The sequence below is a fragment of the Heliconius melpomene genome, chromosome 8, assembly GCF_056956725.1.
Source record: "Heliconius melpomene rosina isolate 202511_hmr_F chromosome 8, ASM5695672v1, whole genome shotgun sequence".
NCBI lineage: Eukaryota > Metazoa > Arthropoda > Insecta > Lepidoptera > Nymphalidae > Heliconius > Heliconius melpomene.
This window is the reverse complement of record NC_140396.1, coordinates 8,099,265-8,118,810: the sequence shown is the minus strand read 5'-3', so window position 1 is coordinate 8,118,810 and position 19,546 is coordinate 8,099,265. Positions and strand designations below refer to the sequence as shown.

Sequence of the window (19,546 nt, the reverse complement as noted above, 5' to 3'; positions counted from 1 at the left end):
AATTAAGGAATAGTATATAGTTAGACATAAAAAAAGTATCGACCTTGGTATCGAGTACATTGCCGATTGGGGCCGTCGTGGCGCAGGGAGCAAGGGTGTGACTGTAACGCGACGGTTGTGGGTTCGATCCCCACTCGGTGAAGAGAAATATTTATTTACGTTTATATTTCCATTTCTTCGCTCTGGTGTTGAGGCAAAGCGAGGCGTTGAGTTCTGCCACTTAACACGCAAAGCCTCCAGAATTCGGCAGAAACGGAGTGCCGGAGTAACGGAGTTCGGGGAACGGAGTGTCTTAACATTAGGTTCCCTCTGCCTACCCTGCTATGTGTGCGGGATACAGCGTGAAGCTGATATACATTGCCTTTCGATACCGATACTTGTACTTATGAAGTAATTTTTAACAGATATCGTATCGAATAAATTATCCAGCTAACATGACCCTTCGGTTCATACTTATGCTAGCAACATCTGACTCACACGCACTCTTCCTTTGTATTTGAGGACCGGAAATCGTAATTAGGGAATATTTTTAACATTCTAAATTATCTTCTAATTACAATTTGATAAGTAATGAGTACTTAAATTAGTTACAATATTATTAAAAGATCCCGAAACCACCTTTCACCAAGACAATTGGAAACATTTTTATTATTAAGTGATTGTAAGGAAGAATGGGATTTATAATTTTTTTAATTTTTGCTAGTTACTGACTGACTTTGACGAGCTAACGTATACACATTAGACCCTAAGAAAAGTACTCTATACTTCAATTTCTTCAATAATTATATTTAAAAAAAAAAAACTTGTTTTCATAATATTTTTTATTAATGTTCTGTTCAACTGAAACTACACACGTAAAGTCGACGTCAGTGACGCGTGACGTTACTTACTGACTGACATTGACATGCTAACATGTACGCTTTGGGCTCCAAGAAAAGTACTCGATATTTCGACGTATCGATAATTGTGTTATCGACATAAATTATTACTTATATGAGTACGATCCTTTTTTTTCGATACTGCTCATGTCCCTACCAGCGCCGCGATTGGACTCAAAAAAATTGACAAGGTTGGCTTGAAAATATCGGGATATAATATAAAATACAACACACAAATAAATGCCCACATAAAAGAATAAACCATTGTTTATTAGCATAATAGTAACCATTAAATTATTTACATTAACATATTAGAGATATCACATAACACAAGTTGAATAAACAAAAATGTTGATATCCCAAACTGTAAGTACATATTCACGATCTTTGGAATGGGGACAAAATTAATAAAAATCAGAGAAAGAAATTTAAAAAAAATCAACATGTCCAATAATAAGCGGTATTAGAATATGAAAAAAAAAAAGTCTGTAACATGATCAAATACTAACATTAAATATTTTATATGTATATAAAAGATTACTGTGTTAATATTGTTATTGAACATTTTTGGCGAATATATCAAGTGAATTGAAACAAAAAGTATGAAACTTAACATTAGATTAGTTTATAAACATGTAAAGAAATAGACAACTATAATATTTTTTATTATACATATTTTATTTTTCACTTTTAAGTAGTACATAAAAAGGTATAAATATGTAAATTTAAAAGATATTATAATAAGTATTTTCATTTTATTAAATTGTTAAATTAGATAATTATTCCAGAATAATAACACACTTCACGCCTCGACATAACTGATTGTGACATGTCAACCATGATATAAAAAATACACTTTATTATTATTAAAATTATCGTTTATTAATAATATTTTATTAATAAACGTTTTATCTCAAAAACTGCCATTGTTGCACGAGAAAATAAGACAAAAAGTCTATTTCTTTACTTGTATGATATAAAGTTACTATTTTAAGCACAAAGATATGTCCATAAAAGACTATTATTGTTTGTGCTCGATCTTTATCACTATTATTTATTTAATACTTAAAATTAACTTGAATGATGTTAAAATGTATGTATTTATTTATCCGATTATAAAAGTTGATTATACATTACATTTTTAATATAAATTAAGAAATAAAATTCTGTTTCTGTCGTTCCTGAAGTTGGTAGTCAGTCATGAATTATAGAGTATTCTATAATTTTCAATAATAATATATATAATAATTAATTATTATTTCATTTTAATGATTATTTTTATAAGCGGCTATCATTATTCCCTTAATAGTAATCCAAATTGCGTTAAAACATTAAAATCTGCAATATTTTCGAACAAGCAACGATATACTAATTATATTACATAAAATTACTAGGAACCGAGCCAGTCACTGTGAGCCAGTATATTTGTATAACATCTATTGTTAAATTATTGCTATTTTATAAGCGGTATGAACTATGAAACAGTTTTTGAAATAGATTTCCAAAAACTTTACTAAAAATGCTTTTAAAATGGGCGGAGAACACGAAATGTCTTAGCACTATTCTCTCTGAACTGTATTCTCTCTGATCTAGATACAATAAAAATCGAACAAAATTTCAAATTTCTGTTAATACATCTAAAAAAACATTAAACAAACAAATATTTGATTCAATATAATTGTATTAGATCCACTTCCTTTGCTAAAGTATTAAAAAAAAATAACTATTTACAAAATCAGTAAACTATAAATTAATAAGAATTGTTTATATGGTTAAACTTATGATTGAAACAAAAATGTATAAACTAATAAATATATAAATCTATTGAAAAGCTTAAAAGTTGTTAAAATTATAAAAAAATTTTGTAAAATGTTATTCGCGTAATAAAGACTGGACAAGGCCCTTAATAATAAATTCGGCTAACGGTTTAAAATATATAAAATAATCGCTTATCTCACATATCGACATTGTGAAATTGATTTTAAAATTTGCCTACTTACATTAAAAATAGATAAAAAGTTCGAATTAGTATAATTTTGTAAAGAAAAAGAAATACAATATTAGATAAGCGATAATGAACGTATTTAGAACAATAATGGTGTAAGTGTACTCATAGCATAAATATGTAAAAAAATATAATGGAAAAAAAAATAAATATTGAAGTAATTAATAATTATATTTTAATTTTAATAAACGTTCATTTTACACCATTAATATTAAAATTTCTTTGTACATACATACTGTATATAACTATATAGTTGTATATAAATTTATATAAAGCGTAGTGTATAAAAAGAATACTGTTACTAAATTACAATCGGCACCTATTAACTAAAAGTAGCATTCATTTTACTTAAAATTGACAATTTAATCAAATATTTATATAGCATTCTTGATTACTTCATCAAAAGAGATTTATTAATTTATTAAAAAAAATCATTTACTTATGTAATTTTACTTGATTGTAAGTCAGTGTATATATATAATTTATTCTGCGTAATTTTTTAAATCAGCTTCACGCTGTATCCCGCACACAGCAGGGTAGGCAGAGGGAACCTAGTGTTAAGACACTCCATTCCCCACTTTCTGCCGATTTCTTGAGGCATTGCGTGTTGAGTGGCAGAACTCAACGCCGCACTTTGCCTCTACACCAGAGCGAAGAAATGGAAATATAAACGTAAATAAATATTTTACTTCCTCGAGTCGGGATCGAACCCACAACCATCGCGTTGCAGTCATGCGCATGTGCCGCTGCGCCACGACATAGTTAAAAAAGAAAATGGCGTCAAGAGATATTACAAAAAAAAAACATTTATTGATCATTAAAATTTTTATAATACAATAGTAATTTAAAGTCATTTAAAAAAAAAAGCTTCCTTTTTATAGTGTATTGTATTTTACAAACCAAGCCCTTTCATTTGATATCCATATTAAGTGAGTTTTGGAAAAAATCATAATATTTCATATTAATTTGGCGGCCATTTTACATTAACAACAATATTGGTCATATATAATTTCATTGTCAATTTTATTTTTCATTGAACTGAAGTCGTAATCCAAATTTCCGCTCAATCTGAAACTGGGAAGTACGTCAAACCAAGCTTGCAAGATATACACAACTAACACGGCAAGTGGAAAAGTTTGAAATAATGTGAAATAATCAAGAACACCAAATGGCAAGTGTTTTAAAAATGCTACAAATATATAGACACATAATTATCTAACATGGACATATGTATGTGTTAATCCGCATTGATGATCGACTCCCGGCCTTGACCCACGCCTATGTACTTCACTGTAAAAACAAAAAATATTAAATATAAATTATTTAAATAAAATCAGCTTTACGCTGGATCCCGCATAGAGCAGTTTAGGAAGAGGAAACCGAATTTTGGAGCCATTATTGTTGAGTGGCAGACTTGACGCCGCGATTTGCCTCGACACCACATCGAAGAAATGAAAATATTCAATATGTCATTCCTCAACTGATCAGATCGAACCCACAATCCGTACCTATACAATCCATACCTATATTATAAATTCGAAAGTAACTCTGTCTGTCTGTCTGTCTTTTACGCAATCAGGCCCAAACCGCTAATTTAATTGTAATAAAATACTCATTTTTCTTATATTTGTAATATTGTTGGTATATATTAATATATTAAAATACTTATAAATTTGACATGCAATTTATTCCGCCATGTTAATAACAACCGCCGTTGCTAAGCAACGATTTGCAAAGTTTGTTGTTAGAAAATGTTACCCAAAATGAGCTTGCTTAACGCATCTCTATTGAAAACTGAAAATAATTTGATAAATATATTTGTATAGTTCAAGCGGGCGTAGCCGCGTTCGGGTCCACTAGTAGATATATATAAATAAGTATAAACTTACCAGGCACTTGTAAATAGTCCTCAATAGTCCTGACATAGTTTCTGGCCGCTTCTGGCAGCTTGCCCATTTCCCTTACATTCTCAGTACTACACGCCCAACCGGGTAAAGTCAGGTATTCCACCTGGAATTTATTTTTAATATGGGAAATATGAATATGAAGATAAGATATGATATGAAGGTAAGAAATGAAATGTTAATATAATTAATATTATATTAATTAATAATATAATATTAATATTTTTTACATTTTCTCTGTTGTATAATTGCAATTTTTGTCATTAAAAATTTTATTTAAATACATACATAAACTTATTTAATTACTCATGTTATTTTTAAATCATCCAAAACTATCCTACATTTAAGGTAATATTTTAAAACTAGCGGACGCGCGCAGCTTCGCTTGCGTATTTAAGGGTGAATTCTAATAACCCATAAAACATGTATTCAATGAAATATTTTTAAGAGTCTAAATTTCAAATTTTATAAAAATCGGTGGCGATTTAAAGATTTTTTCATACAAATTTTCAACCCCTTATTTGCACCCTTAGGGGGTGAATTCTAGAAAACCATGAAACATATGTTCAATTAAATATTTTTAAGAGTCTAAATATCAAAATTTATAAAAATCGGTGGCGATTTAAGAATTTTCCCATACAAACTTTCAACCCCTTATTTGCACCCTTAGGGGGTGAAATCTAGAAAACCATGAAACATGTGTTTAATTATATACGTTTAAGAGTCTGAATTTCAAATTTTATAAAAATTGGTGACGATTTAAAAAAAACCTATACAAACTTTCAACCCCTTATTTGCACCCTTAGGGGGAGAATTCTAGAAAACGATGAAACACGTGTTCAATTAAATACTTTTAAAAATCTAAATTTCAAATTTTATAAAAATCGGTGCTGATTTAAATTTTTTTCCATACAAACTTTGAACCCCTATTTCACCCCTTTAGGGTTAAAATTTTTCAAAATCCCTTCTTAGTGGATGTCCAGATTACGAAAGTAAACTTATGTCCAAATTTAACGTTTCTACCATCAGCGGTTACGGCTGTGCGTGCGTCTTACCTCAGTCAGTGAGGACAAGTCCTTTTATATATATAGATAAGTCTCTAAAATACCCCACTAAAATATCTACAAACCTTTCTAAATTTCTAAATATGACACATTTATAGTTTAAATAGATTTAATTTTTAATAATTCTAGATTTAAAAAATAAGCGAATATAATAAAACTTACTTCAACATTACTTAATTCAGGCATTGAAGATGGGAAATAATCAATTTTCTTTCCATTCACTTTATAAGCCACACCCACTTTGATCTCTTTCAAAGTGTCTAAAATGTCCAATTTTGTTAGACATAAGCTGAAAATAAAAATACAGTACAGTAGCTGTTGACGCCGTTGCCATTGAAACATTTACATATGTCACTTTATAAAATGCAGTATAATTATTATCAAAACATATGGTAGTGTAGGTGTTATGATATTTATTTTATTATTATGAAGTATTTCTATTATGTTAGTCAGTTTAATAGTAGCAAAGGCCAATCTCTTCTGATTGGGGGGAGGGGAACTTTCCTCCCTAGGCTGACAGAGGCAAGAGACACTAAAATATTAAATTAGAAACAATACTAACGACGTATATCCGTTGACAATGGCTGTGTATTTGACTACAACGAGATCGAGCCACCCGCAACGGCGCACCCGTTTCGTCGTAACGCCCACCTCATGACCTCGCGATTGGAGCAGCTCGCCGGTCTCCTGGAAAACATAATATGTATAGAGGATTTTAGTACTTGTGCATATATTCTTAACATACTTAAATGATATTCTAAAATGGGAAAAGAAAAAGGAGATTAAGGTTAGGGCCAATCCATTAAAACAGCTGTTATTTTACAGCAATAAAAAAGAAGTGTCCTGACATTGAGGATACAGCATAAAAAAATTAGCTTATCAATATCACAAACACAAAACAAACCAACTAACATCATGCAACTCGGTGGGGAAGGGCCCATCCCCCACCCTCGTGGTGTACGCCTTCACCACGCCGAACACGTCTCCTATGAGGCTGGGGGGCAGGCCGAGGCCGGTGCACACGCCGCCTATGCTGCAGTTGGATGACGTGACGTAGGGGTATGTACCTGGGGGAAACAGAAAAGTAATAATAATGCTAGAGTAGTGATATGTTATAGTTTTTATTATTAGTTTAATATTGTCATTATATAATATAGTAATAGTAGCTTTATGTGTATCCGACGATTTTTCTTTGACGAAAATATTTGCAAAGTGTATTTCAAAATACAATTTGGATATAAATTAACTATATCATAAAATCATACATCTTCTACTTGATCTCAGGATAGGCACTCTTATTTTTTTTAGTTTCACGCTGTATCCCGGACAAAGGCAGAGAATCTAGTGGTAATTTTTTTTTTTATTTTGTATTTTTTTGAAACATTGCGTGTTGAAGTGCGGCAAAGCAAATGGTGGCCAATACCTTGCTTTACATTGTTACCAGAGCGAAGAAATAATAATAATTAATTATCCCGCATGAAAATCAAACTCACAACAATCCCGTTTACTCACAAACACAATCCCACCACACCTATACGACTAAAAATAAACAACAATAATAAAAATACATCCAAAAATTACCAAAATCAATATCCAACATGGCGGCATTGGCTCCCTCTACCAGCACTTTCTTCCCGCTCTTTACTTCCTTATGTAAGTAGGACACGGTGTCTTTGACTAATGGTCGTATTTTATTTGAATATTCTTTATAATTGGATAATTCACTTTCAATGTCTAATTCTAGAGATGGAAACATTCGTTTGTAGTTAGCTGCTAGTGTACGGAACCTGAAATTAATGAAAAAAAATATATCAAACCTCAACAACTTATATTATCTGTTTTCGTTAGTGAAAAACAAAAATATTACTCTATTACTAGAAATGGTGAATTTAAATATTAAATCGTCAGTATAAAGAGGTATTAAAGATCGAATATAGAGAAATAAACGTTAACTAACTCACTTGTCCTCAAAAATACTGAAATCTCCCATCAAATCGCCTATCCTGATGCCATTTCTAGTGGCCTTAGACGAATATGTCGGGCCGATGCCTTTCTTGGTCGTTCCCAGCGAATTTTTGCCCTTCTCAGCCTCTTGGAGGCCATCGACCTATAAAAATAATAAAATAAAATAGAGATCATTGCTTATTTGTTCTCTTTTTATCAACGTAGTAACAAAAACTACAATAAATTTCAAGCAAAAGAAAATCATTCACTTTGAGTTGTAAGTAATTACTTTTGTCTAGATTCGCCCATCATTTTTCTAAACAATAGGTGCTTACTTTACCTACGTATTTATAATAAAAGTAAGCTATTGTATTTAGAATAGCTGAGCTCTGAGTTAAGAATATAATTATAGTAATTAATTATTAAAATCTCATGTTTAATATTCGAAGCATTATAATATTTTTTCATTTTTTTAGCTTCATTGTATATATATAAAATCGAAAGGTCACTCACTCATCACGAAATCTCAGAAACTACATGAGCTAGGAATCTCAAATTTTGCATAGGAGTTATTTATAGGACGTAGGTGCTCGCTAAGACGGGAATTTGCAATATTCGACTTCTAAGGGGTTGTTTTTGGGGTTGAAAGTTTGTATGAAACTTCGTTACTACAAATACTAGGAGTTTCAAATTTTGCATGGACGTCACTTATAGGACTTAATCACTCATGGAGACAGAAATTAATAATAAAGTAGTTCACGCAGGCGAAGCCGCGGGCGGGCCGCTAGTTATAGTATATAGCTTCGTTGTATGCCGCACATAACAGGGTAGGCAAAGGTAACCTATCGTTAGGACACCCATTTCTATTAAGACACTTCCGTTTCCGATTTTCCGCCGAGTTCTGACAGCAACGCATGTTAAGTGGCGGAATTCAACGCTGCGTTACCCTCGTTACCAGAGCGAAGAAACGAAACATTTGATATTCTTATCGTGTGGGAATCGAACCAATAACCTGTCGCGTTTAGAGTCGCACGTATTATATTTCTCGTATAGACATTAAAAAATATAATAGTCTGCTGATATAATGAGATGGTAGCATGTGATGTTAAAAAACCAGGACCTAAAATTCAAGAATGAACAACATGTAAGAATTAAGATACTCTTTTCTAAATCAGCTTCACGCTGTATCCCGCACACAGCAGGGTAGGCAGAGAGCCAGAGTAGGTAGTGTTAAGGCACTCGTTCCCCACTTTCTGCCGAATTTTGGAGGCTTTGCGTGTTGAGTGGCTGAACTCAACACCACGCTTTGCCTCGACACCAGAGCAAAGAAATGGAAATATGAACGTAAATAAATATTTCACTTCCTCGAGTGGGGATCGAACCCACAACCGTCGCGTTGCAGTCACACCCTTGTGCCGCTTCGCCATGACGGCCTCACACTCTTTTCTTCTCTTAGATAATATTATAAAACAATTCTAGATAGGAATACACATTCAATTGTCAGTACAATGAACTTGCAGTAAAGTGGCATGAAATGAAAACTGAATAATTAATTTCAATACCGATATCTGTACCAGAAATTACCGGTAAAGCTGAATCAATTTAAATATTTCGATATACATTTAAATTACATTAATTGATACACAAATAGGACATTTAAGAAAGTTATTACTTTTTTATCAACCAAATTTTTATCTTTGAATAATTAAATTTTTATAATTATTTTGTATAAACATTTATTATTTGAAAACCCTCTTCAGATAATTGAGCTCATTTAAATAAATTATGTATGTTACATTGGTAAGCATAGTTTAAAATTGGATGAAAACAATATTTTTTTTCAGGTGTACTCCTGTACATGGTAAAAAAACTCAATATCAATAGTTTGTTCTTCGATACGACCGTTAACGCAAAAAAGTTCGTTGTAAGTACGAGTCCCACTCGGGGGAATGAAAATGAAGATGAAGAATTGATAATCAAAAACAAAGAAACCGAATCTATAGCCGAACCTACGATTTTTGGCCGAAACTGGCCAAAACCGAAACCGAGTCTTCGGCACAGTCACTACTTAAAACTAGTGGCCCTCCCACGGCGGGATATAAAGTAGCCTGTATGTGTGAAAATTCCATCCTACAGATAACAATTTTCAAGTATTCTAGTATCGTCTTCTAGTTTTATTTATATGTAAAGAAAATATTAATACCTCAAGCTCAAAAACCGATACAAACATAAGAACTACCTGTTGGTGGAAATCGAAGACCAGATGCGCTCTGTCCGATATTATGAGGCGTTGCTGCCACTCCTTCATGCCTTTCAGCTCGTTCTTCTTCAACTCCTCGAAAAGACCGGGCAGGTGGATGACTACACCGTTGCCTATACATAAAAAAAAAAAAAAATTTATATTGAAGGTCGTAGATTTGATATTCGTATTTTTTTTAATTGTAATAATTTTATGAGAAATGGTGTTTAACCCTAGGGTCCTTCTGGTTACATCGTAAAGTTGGAAATTTTTTTTTCTTAGAAGCATTATTTTTAATTAATTAATGAGTAGAGGAGTACCTAATGGCTAATAATATTTTATCTATTGTTTGTAATGTATGTGTTTAATAGTATCTAATAGTTGGTATATGAAAATCCCTACAGAGGTTGGGGATGGTAGTCTTAGATCTGATTCGAAATACCTAAACTTAATATAATTTATCTTAATCCTCCTTCTTTTTTTAGCTGCAGGCAAATAGAACGTAGTGTTAGGACACTCATATCACCATTTTTATCACCATTTTCCGCCGAACTTTGGAAGAATTACGTTTTGAGTGAACTCATCTTTGCGCTTTACCTCGACACCAGAGCGAAGTGTTAAAAATATTAAATATTTCATTTCCTAGAGTGAGAATCCTATCCAAAACCTTAACCTACCAACCTTTTCTTTATATTGTAATACTGTTATTAAGTAACATTCAATCAATTTCCCCAATTTGGCTATGACATAAAAATACCTAAATTTAAGCGGGCGAAGCCGCGTACATCTCGCTAGTTATTCACATTAAGATTTACGACCGACTTTAGGTAATGTTTCGCAATGGTAATATTATTCCAGCATTAAGTTAGCAATTTACAAAATTAGTTTGCGTGACGTTCAAAGTTAAAAAGATGACTATTGTTTCTTTAAACGAAAACGTTCACATTTCGATTTATTCTTGTAATACCTTACTGTCCTTGTAAATAATTATTTGAAAGACGAAAATTGTAGACCATAAATTTTGTATTGATTTCATAAAAAAACGTTATGGATTCGACGATAATAATTTTTAATGACATTAAAATGGACATTAGCATATTTTATTACTTTGGTTTATGTTAGTTTTATATACACAGCAAATTAATTATAAATAAAATTAATCTTTATGTTGAGGCAAAGCGCGGCGTTGATTTCTGCCGTTCTACATGCAAAGCCTACAGAAACCACCAGGGTAGGCAGAGGGAACCAAGTGTTAAGACACTCCGTTCCCCACTTTCTGACGAATTCTGGAGGCATTCGCTTTGCCTCGACACCAGAGCGAAGAAATGGAAATATAAACGTAAATAAATTTCACTTCCTCGAGGGGGGATCGAACCCGCAACCGTCGCGTTACAGTCACACCCTTGTGCCGCTTCGCCACAACAACGGCTCCGATTAAAAATAAATTACTTGTATATTTTAGCAGTATTTTTTTCTCGCCTACAAACTACGGTAGATAAATTACTCAGTAAAAACTTTTTAAAAGTATTTCCAAGTAATTGTTTTCTTCGAGTCAACTGAAAAGAAAATGTCATAAATCCGAATAATATTACTATTAATTTGGACTCAACGATTATTTAGGCATGCTGTATTAACCGTACCTGCCGTGCCTGGGTACTGTCATATAAAATTTAATTTCCCTATCCGTTTTTGTTGTTGGCTAATCATAATTTTGTTTGGTTAAAACATTTTCTATAATAATTGCAAGCAAGCTTTATTGTTTTTCGCTCATAACCCTTTTATGCGGAGGGTAGTCAGTGGAAACCTAGTGTCAAAATATTCCGTACTTTGTCTTTTATCTATATGTATAACTGAAACTTCCAATTTATTTTGCCTATCAATAAAATATTGCCATTTATAAAAAATACGCCATACATTTACCTACACAATATAAAACGTAATCACCTCACCAAATTGTTCTTATCAGAAAACTTATATTTTAATTAATTAAAGAAACGACAAAGTATAAAACAGTACTAATTTACAGTATGTAATTATCGATAAGCTATTATAATTACAGGTTATTTTATGGACTAAAAACAACTTTAACAATATAACGTTTTTTTTAATTTTTCTTTCTTTACGCTCCTCGGTACAGGGAGCATTGCCCACGCACCGCCCAAATTTATTCTTCACTTCATTTCCCCCAGTAGGAATCGAACCCAGCCTGGTTTATTATTTTTTAAATGAATAATTTGAAAAATGTCATACCTATAACTGAGATGCATTTTTGATTGATGATACCACTGGGAAGGAGATGGAAGTCGAATTCCTTGCCATCCACCACGACAGTATGACCGGCGTTGTTACCACCCTAAAAATAAAACAGACAAATGAAAAATATATTCTTTTAGTGTGTTAAGTAAAAAAATATATAAGTTTCTGATATATAAATACACGATGATAGGATTATAGATTCAAATTACAATTGACTGTTTTTGTTTATAATTTATCTACAGTTTCACGTTTTTTCCAGAACAGAGGAGAGGACCGAGGGAACCTAGTCAGTTTCCCACTTTCCGCCTGATCTCTCACATTTGGGTAACCTATCATGTAATATTTGGGAATTAATGAAATAAGAATAAGTAGTCTCTCGTTGTGATCTTTATATCCAATTTTTTGTCAATGTGTCGCATTTTATGAAGAAGTTTAGTGTTAAGACTGCCTTTTTATGATAATATCTTAAAATATTATCATAAATAGGAAACTTGCGACGAATTGTGGGTTCGAGCCCCACTAGGGGAAATGAATTATTCATTAATATTTTCATTTCTATACTCTGTCACTAAAGCAAAACCCCGGCGTTGAGTTCCACCACTCAACACATAATGCCTCGGAAAATATTGCGAGAGCTGAGTGTCTTAACACTACGTTCCATCTGTATACCTGTTGTGTGCGGGATACAGCGTGACATTAAAGAAAAGATAGAAACCTTCATAATAAAAGCAATAAAACCGATCCACTTTCATTATAAACGAGCTCGCCATTTCATCATTGTGAACAAAAAGTAAATAATAACAACTTCAATTACTAAGAGACCTTGTAGACAGACATCTATTAGAGATTTCACTCGAGTGTCGATCGCAATCGATAAGTTTACGATAGTCGCCACGTGATATTATTTTTTTGTACTTGCAAAATATCTTCAATAAACAAAAGACTCGAGCTCTGGAATATATATATTTTTTATAGCTTCGCGGTTTTTCAGGAATAACAGATGTTACACTTCATTTCCATTAAGAGAGATCCATTCCCCACATTTCTCCGAAGTCTAGAGGTAATGCGTGTTGAGGGGCGGAACTGAACGCATTTTCAACACAATTTCATTTCTTCAGGTGAACTCCTTGTTGTCCGATTTGCTTGAGAAATTTTACGTATTCGAACGATATAATATTTTCCCATACAAACTTTCAACCCCTTATTTGCACCCTTAGGGGGAGAATTCTAGAAAACCATGAAACATGTGTTTAATTATATACGTTTAAGAGTCTGAATTTCAAATTTTATGAAAATTGGTGACGATTTAAAAAAAACCTATACAAACTTTCAACCCCTTATTTGCACCCTTAGGGGGAGAATTCTAGAAAACGATGAAACACGTGTTCAATTAAATACTTTTAAAAATCTAAATTTCAAATTTTATAAAAATCGGTGCCGATTTAAATTTTTTTCCATACAAACTTTGAACCCCTATTTCACCCCTTTAGGGTTAAAATTTTTAAAATCCCTTCTTAGTGGATGTCCAGATTATGAAAGTAAACATCTGTTCAAATTACACGTTTCTACGCACAGTAGTTACGGCTGTGCGTGCGTCTTACCTCAGTCAGTGAGGACAAGTCCTTTTATATATATAGATTACTAGCGGCCCGCTCGCGGTTTCACCCGCGTGTACTATGTTATTATTAATTTCTGTCTCCATGACTACGTCCTAGTGACGTCTATGCATAATTTGAGGCTCCTAGCATTTGTAGTAACGAAGTTTCATACAAACTTTCGACCCCAAAAACAACCCCTTAGAAGTCGAATATTGCAAATTCCCGTCTTAGCGAGCATCTACGTCCTATAAATAACTCCTATGCAAAATTTGAGATTCCTAGCACTTGTAATTTCTGAGATTTCGTGATGAGTGAGTGACCTTTCGATTTTATATATATAGATAAGCCAAGAAAAAAATCTACAGTTTTTGCTTCACAAAAAAAAGAAATATATAATATTTACACATCATTGTTAGAATTGATGTACTGACACATATTATTTCTTTCTTCAATTGGCTAAACAGAAAAGGTGCATTACATATAAATATCATCATTTCCATGATTATAGAAACTTGAGTTTTATGGTAGCATATGTAAGCCATGGCTTCGTGGTTAGAGCCCTTGGGCAGTATCCAAGAGGTGCAGCTTCAAATCCCACTACTTTATTCTTTTTGTTTGGTATGTAATAATTGTAAAAAAGTATTTGTATGTTATTTAAATATAAATAATTCATGTAACTGAGAATAATGAACTGGTAAATCACTATCCAACTGTAAAACAATGGTGTTATGAAATAGTTAAATATCACAAACAGCTAAGCTTCTTTTACTGATTTATCAATAGAATTATTTTAAGTAATATAATCCTGATGTCATGTTATCAAAATTCTATGATAAATACTTGGATGGTTATTATGTAGAGAAAAGAACTTTAAGATCTAAAAAAAAATATTCATATGTATTTTAAAAAAAATAACATATAATTAAAAATAAATATATTTGACAACTATTTTAATGATTATATAGAACTATCAATAAGTGTTTAAATAACTTATGAGACATTATAAAAAAAATAAAGCTTTTGATTGCATTTAGCCTACTCTAGGTGTAATTCTGCCACAGATGTTAAGGAAAATTCATTACTGTCTCCACATGGAAAATATATGAGGAAATAGATTATTGGAGGTGTTTATTTATGTAATAAAATAACATATATTTTTTTAATTTTATTTTTTTAATTCTGTGTTTGTGAATGCTAATCTCAGAAACAACCAATATAAATGCAACTTGAGTTATGTATTTTAGCAAACTTCCCGTTAGATTTAGATAGTAATAGTAGCAGTAAATAGTTTTATTTTATTTGGTCATAAGTAAAAAAAGTTATGCCAATATGAAATATTGCATACAACAGTATTGCTACTGTTTTATTGAATTGGTTTAAAATATGTTTTCAATATAAGGATTTTGTCTTTAAAATATAATGTTATTAGATGACAAAAATAACTTATCATCACGAAAAGAAAATAAAGAATTGTTTACTACAATCAGACAAAGTAGCGAGCAGATCTCTAGTCTATAAAAAATATAACAATAAGTATATTGAGTCATAGATATTGTAAAAGTAAATTAATAGACATACAATTGTTATTAATATTTCATAAGTGTGTCACAAAATTTCTCCTATATAACAATATACATTAGGTAATTAATGAATGGTCTACCGTCTAACATTGTAAGTTTTATTTATGAGTTGATGCAATGATGCATTGTATTTTTATTACTTAGATATTAAATTTGTCACCATTGTAATTACAAGGATTATTACAAATTGCCATTATATATTATATAAAATATGGATACACATTTTAATGTGTGCTTATTATTATTTGATTTAAAAATCAGTCCAAAATAGACATTTTGTTTTGCAAATTGCACATGAAATTATGTATTTCCCAATTCATATTAATCATGCTTATCAAGTAACTCTTATATATACATATAGGTTCAATGAGTTCAATAATAAAGGAACTGTCTTTGTAAATACAGTGGTATAAATCAATCACAGACTGGTTCACACCAGTACAGAACGAGTAAACCAAAACAAACTTTATCATAATTACTAGATATCAGTGGTTTTATCAAGAAACTGATGACACAGTTTGACAGTTTACAAAAATTACATATCCGCATTATTTAGTCCTAAGTCCTAATAACTAAATTGTGGCAAATTTAAAAGTAAAAGTTTTATTTATACTTCAGTGGCTTTACAGATTATATAACAAGTACACATTAACCTTTTAATAGTGTTGCTCTTATAGTTTCAATAACAAAGTATTTATAAAAAGATGTAGCTACACTGAAAATATAAAATGCAAAAAATATAAAAGCCAGGGAGCGTGACAATAATGCCCCAGACCTTGGCAATAATCCACAATTAAACGGTCACCGTTCATGACATCTATTTGCGTTACAAAACGTATTGCCATACACATCAATCACGGTCACATGATTAAATAAAAAAAAAAAGAATAACTAATACAGCATCCGCGGGAAATGCGCACGATTGTTGCGTAATTACTGTTACATGAAGATTTGTGCAATTTAAAAAACAATGTTATTCCGGCATTCATTTCAGCAAGCTCAACATAAACAAATTCATAATATTTTCAAACAAACTGGCGCTTTGCCAACTAAACTCCAATGTATTCTAATAAGAGTGAACTTGAAATTTAAAATAAAACATTACTACAATAAGCGATAATAATATGTATTGTTTTGAAAAATATTAAAGAAAAACATTACAATTACATTTATAACCTCAAAGATTGTTTTGAATGGACTTTTGGGATTACTTATGAATTGACAATACTTTAATTATGTCACAATAAATATTCGATGTTTAAATTGGTGTCGTAGAAATATTTTTTATTAATAAAACAATAATAAAATAAAATATATAACCTGACAGCGGCACACGATGTCGGAGTTTACGGCAAGAAGATCTACCACTTTTCCTTTTCCTTCGTCTCCCCATTGAGCACCCAGCACCACAGTCACTTTATTATTATTTTCCATCTTATATCTTTTGGACGAACATGGGCATTCGCCGTTTACTTCTGCGGGCTTCGAATCTATAATCGAAGCCATTATTCTGCGAAGACCAAACTTCGAAAATTTATGCAATTGCGAGGGAGCGAGTAGACATGGGCGTTACGTAGCGTCACTAGTTTCAGAAACTGCTTACAAGCCAAATCACGGCATAACTAGTTTCGGGCTGTCGTCGAAACTAGTGATTGTGATGATTCGGAGCTACGCGGTGATTGTGAGCTACGCGGTTATTCGAAACTACTTACATGTTGCGTTGTGGTTATGTGTCTGTACACATAGCCATTATTTCACATACGTAGTTTCATGAGAGTAAGCAGTAACCACCAATCAAGTTACATCGACACTAGCACAGTTGTATCTCGCTCTATTATAGTACGTACCGCAACAAAAAAAGAGACGAGAATAGGCGAATTTGATTGAAAAGCTACAAACATCGTACTTTTTTGTATTATACACCCAATGAAACGAAAAAGCGATTCTAAACTGTAAACGCAGAAGTTAAACTATATTATTTATAGTTTTATGAAAATTCCAAGAAAAAACCATATTATTTTTATTAGCTTCATTGACACTTATGTAGTTGCATCTTGCTCTATTTTAGTACGTTCCGCAAGAAAAAAAGAGACGACAGTAGTTTAATATGTATGCATTAATGCAATTTGATCGATTATTATTTTATATCGATAATTAAAAAATAAATTCTGCCTCGACACCAGAGCGAAGAAATGAAAATATAAATGTAAATAAATATTTAATTTCCTCGATTGGGGCTTTCCGCAACCGTCGCGTTACAGCCACGCCCTTGTGCCGCTGCGCCACGACGGTGGATTTTAACCAATTCCGAGTTTTTTTTGTTTAGTGTGACGTAACTTTCCTAATGTTTATTATTTATTAAAAGAGGTTCGGTTACAATGGCTTGCGACGTTCACTTCACACTTGTATATCTTAAGCACATTGGGATTTTTTATGCGATCTACTTACTAAGACTTTTAAGAATTCCGAGAAACGAGGTTCGCTACAAAAAATTGAGGCCTACACCCATCACTTAATAGAACATTGAATGTTGATAATAAATTAGCGCAAAAATCTGAATTTGATGTTTTTAATGATTGCTTACGTTTGTATAAAGCTCAACAGAAAAAATATTTTATATACGTAATAAAGAATCCATAACTGAGCTTACAATTTTTATAACTTTTTTTAAGATCTTAATTTTGGTTTTGTATTTTGTTATTTTTTTTTGTTTTATGTTTAGCTATATAGCAATAGTGCAGGCTGCTAAAATTAATTACTTTTTAAATGTTTTTAATTTTAAGTCTTTTAAATTTTTATTGTATACTTTATTTTAATTATGCAAACAAAAATTCTGAAATGGTCAGCGAATAAAGGCTTTATTTATTTATTATTTATTTATATTCAGTAGTAAAATTTTAAAATTTAATTTTAATTTAAATACTATATAAATAAATCAACTTCACGCTGTTTCACACACACACAGCAGGGTAGGCAGAGGGAACCTAGTGTAACACTCTGTTACACTAGGTTCCCCACTTTCTGCCGAATTCTGGAGGCATTGCGTGTTGAGTGGCAGAACTCAACTCCGCGCTTTACCTCGACACCAGAGCGAAGAAATAAAAATATTAATTTAAATAAATATTTCATCTCCTCGAGTGGGGATTGAACCCAGGAACCATCTGGTTTTTACCTCAAGTTTGGTCTCAAGTTTCATCCAATTTTAAACCATAATATTTTGCTATTACGTGTCAGTTTCGCGTTTATGTTTTATTTTTTGTATTTTTAAATTTCTTTTTCCATTCTGTAAGTGTAAAATTACTCTTTTTGAATGTATTTTGTGTGTAAATTTTTTGTTTTCACTTAATTTGGAATTTTAATTTCACTCCGTAATGAAATATATCAAATATTATTAAAAAACGATCAGCGAAAAAACTATATAAAATTCTATATATTAAAAATATATAATATAATAAAGTGTATATAAAAAAATATATAAAAATAATTGTATATAAAATAAATTAATAAATAATTACATTTTAGTAGCAAGATATTGTAATTTAACCTAAAACGTTTTCAATCATAACTATAAAAGTAATCGTATTAAACTTCCAACTGCTTATGAAGCATTTGTAACTAGTTACAGAAATAACTAGTTTCTGAAACTAGCTACGCGTAACCCCGAAACTAGTGATCACCGGTTATGCTTAAAAGACGTTACGGCCCATGTCTAGGAGCGAGACATGCGCGCGCAGAATCCAAACAGCAAAAAGGTTTTCCAATTCTTAGTGTTACCAAGTGTAATAAATTTATTCTTATGTTATGACCTTGGTTTCTAATGTAACCACTTTGAATAATTATCAAGCTAATATCACGCCAAATATGTAAATACATATATTAAGCCACAGCTAGTACTGGGGGCTCATGTTTTAATGTGGTTTCTTTTATTTATGAAGTCAGAAGCATCGTTAAAATATTAAGTAAAATCTAAAATGTTTCCATCCATGCCATTTTGACATACGGTATAAAGTTATAAACCATCTACTGTAAAATTTAACTAAAAAATATATATAAATAGGTAACCGCAATGACATTAAAA

At 31.6% G+C, this 19,546-nt stretch overlaps 1 protein-coding gene across 1 annotated transcript; it reads right to left on the bottom strand.

Moving 5' to 3' along the window:
- Positions 1–1,127: 1,127 nt before the first annotated feature.
- Adss (adenylosuccinate synthetase) lies at positions 1,128–19,248 on the bottom strand. Its single transcript, XM_085189488.1, has 11 exons — positions 19,189–19,248; positions 16,789–17,025; positions 12,285–12,387; positions 10,035–10,168; positions 7,813–7,958; positions 7,433–7,638; positions 6,764–6,918; positions 6,414–6,538; positions 6,014–6,140; positions 4,773–4,893; positions 1,128–4,173 (listed from the first exon to the last, which is right to left on the bottom strand). Exons 2-11 carry the CDS (start codon positions 16,972–16,974, stop codon positions 4,121–4,123), a joined length of 1,356 nt encoding a protein of 451 aa, XP_085045614.1. The 5' UTR covers positions 16,975–17,025; positions 19,189–19,248; the 3' UTR covers positions 1,128–4,120.
- Positions 19,249–19,546: the final 298 nt, after the last annotated feature.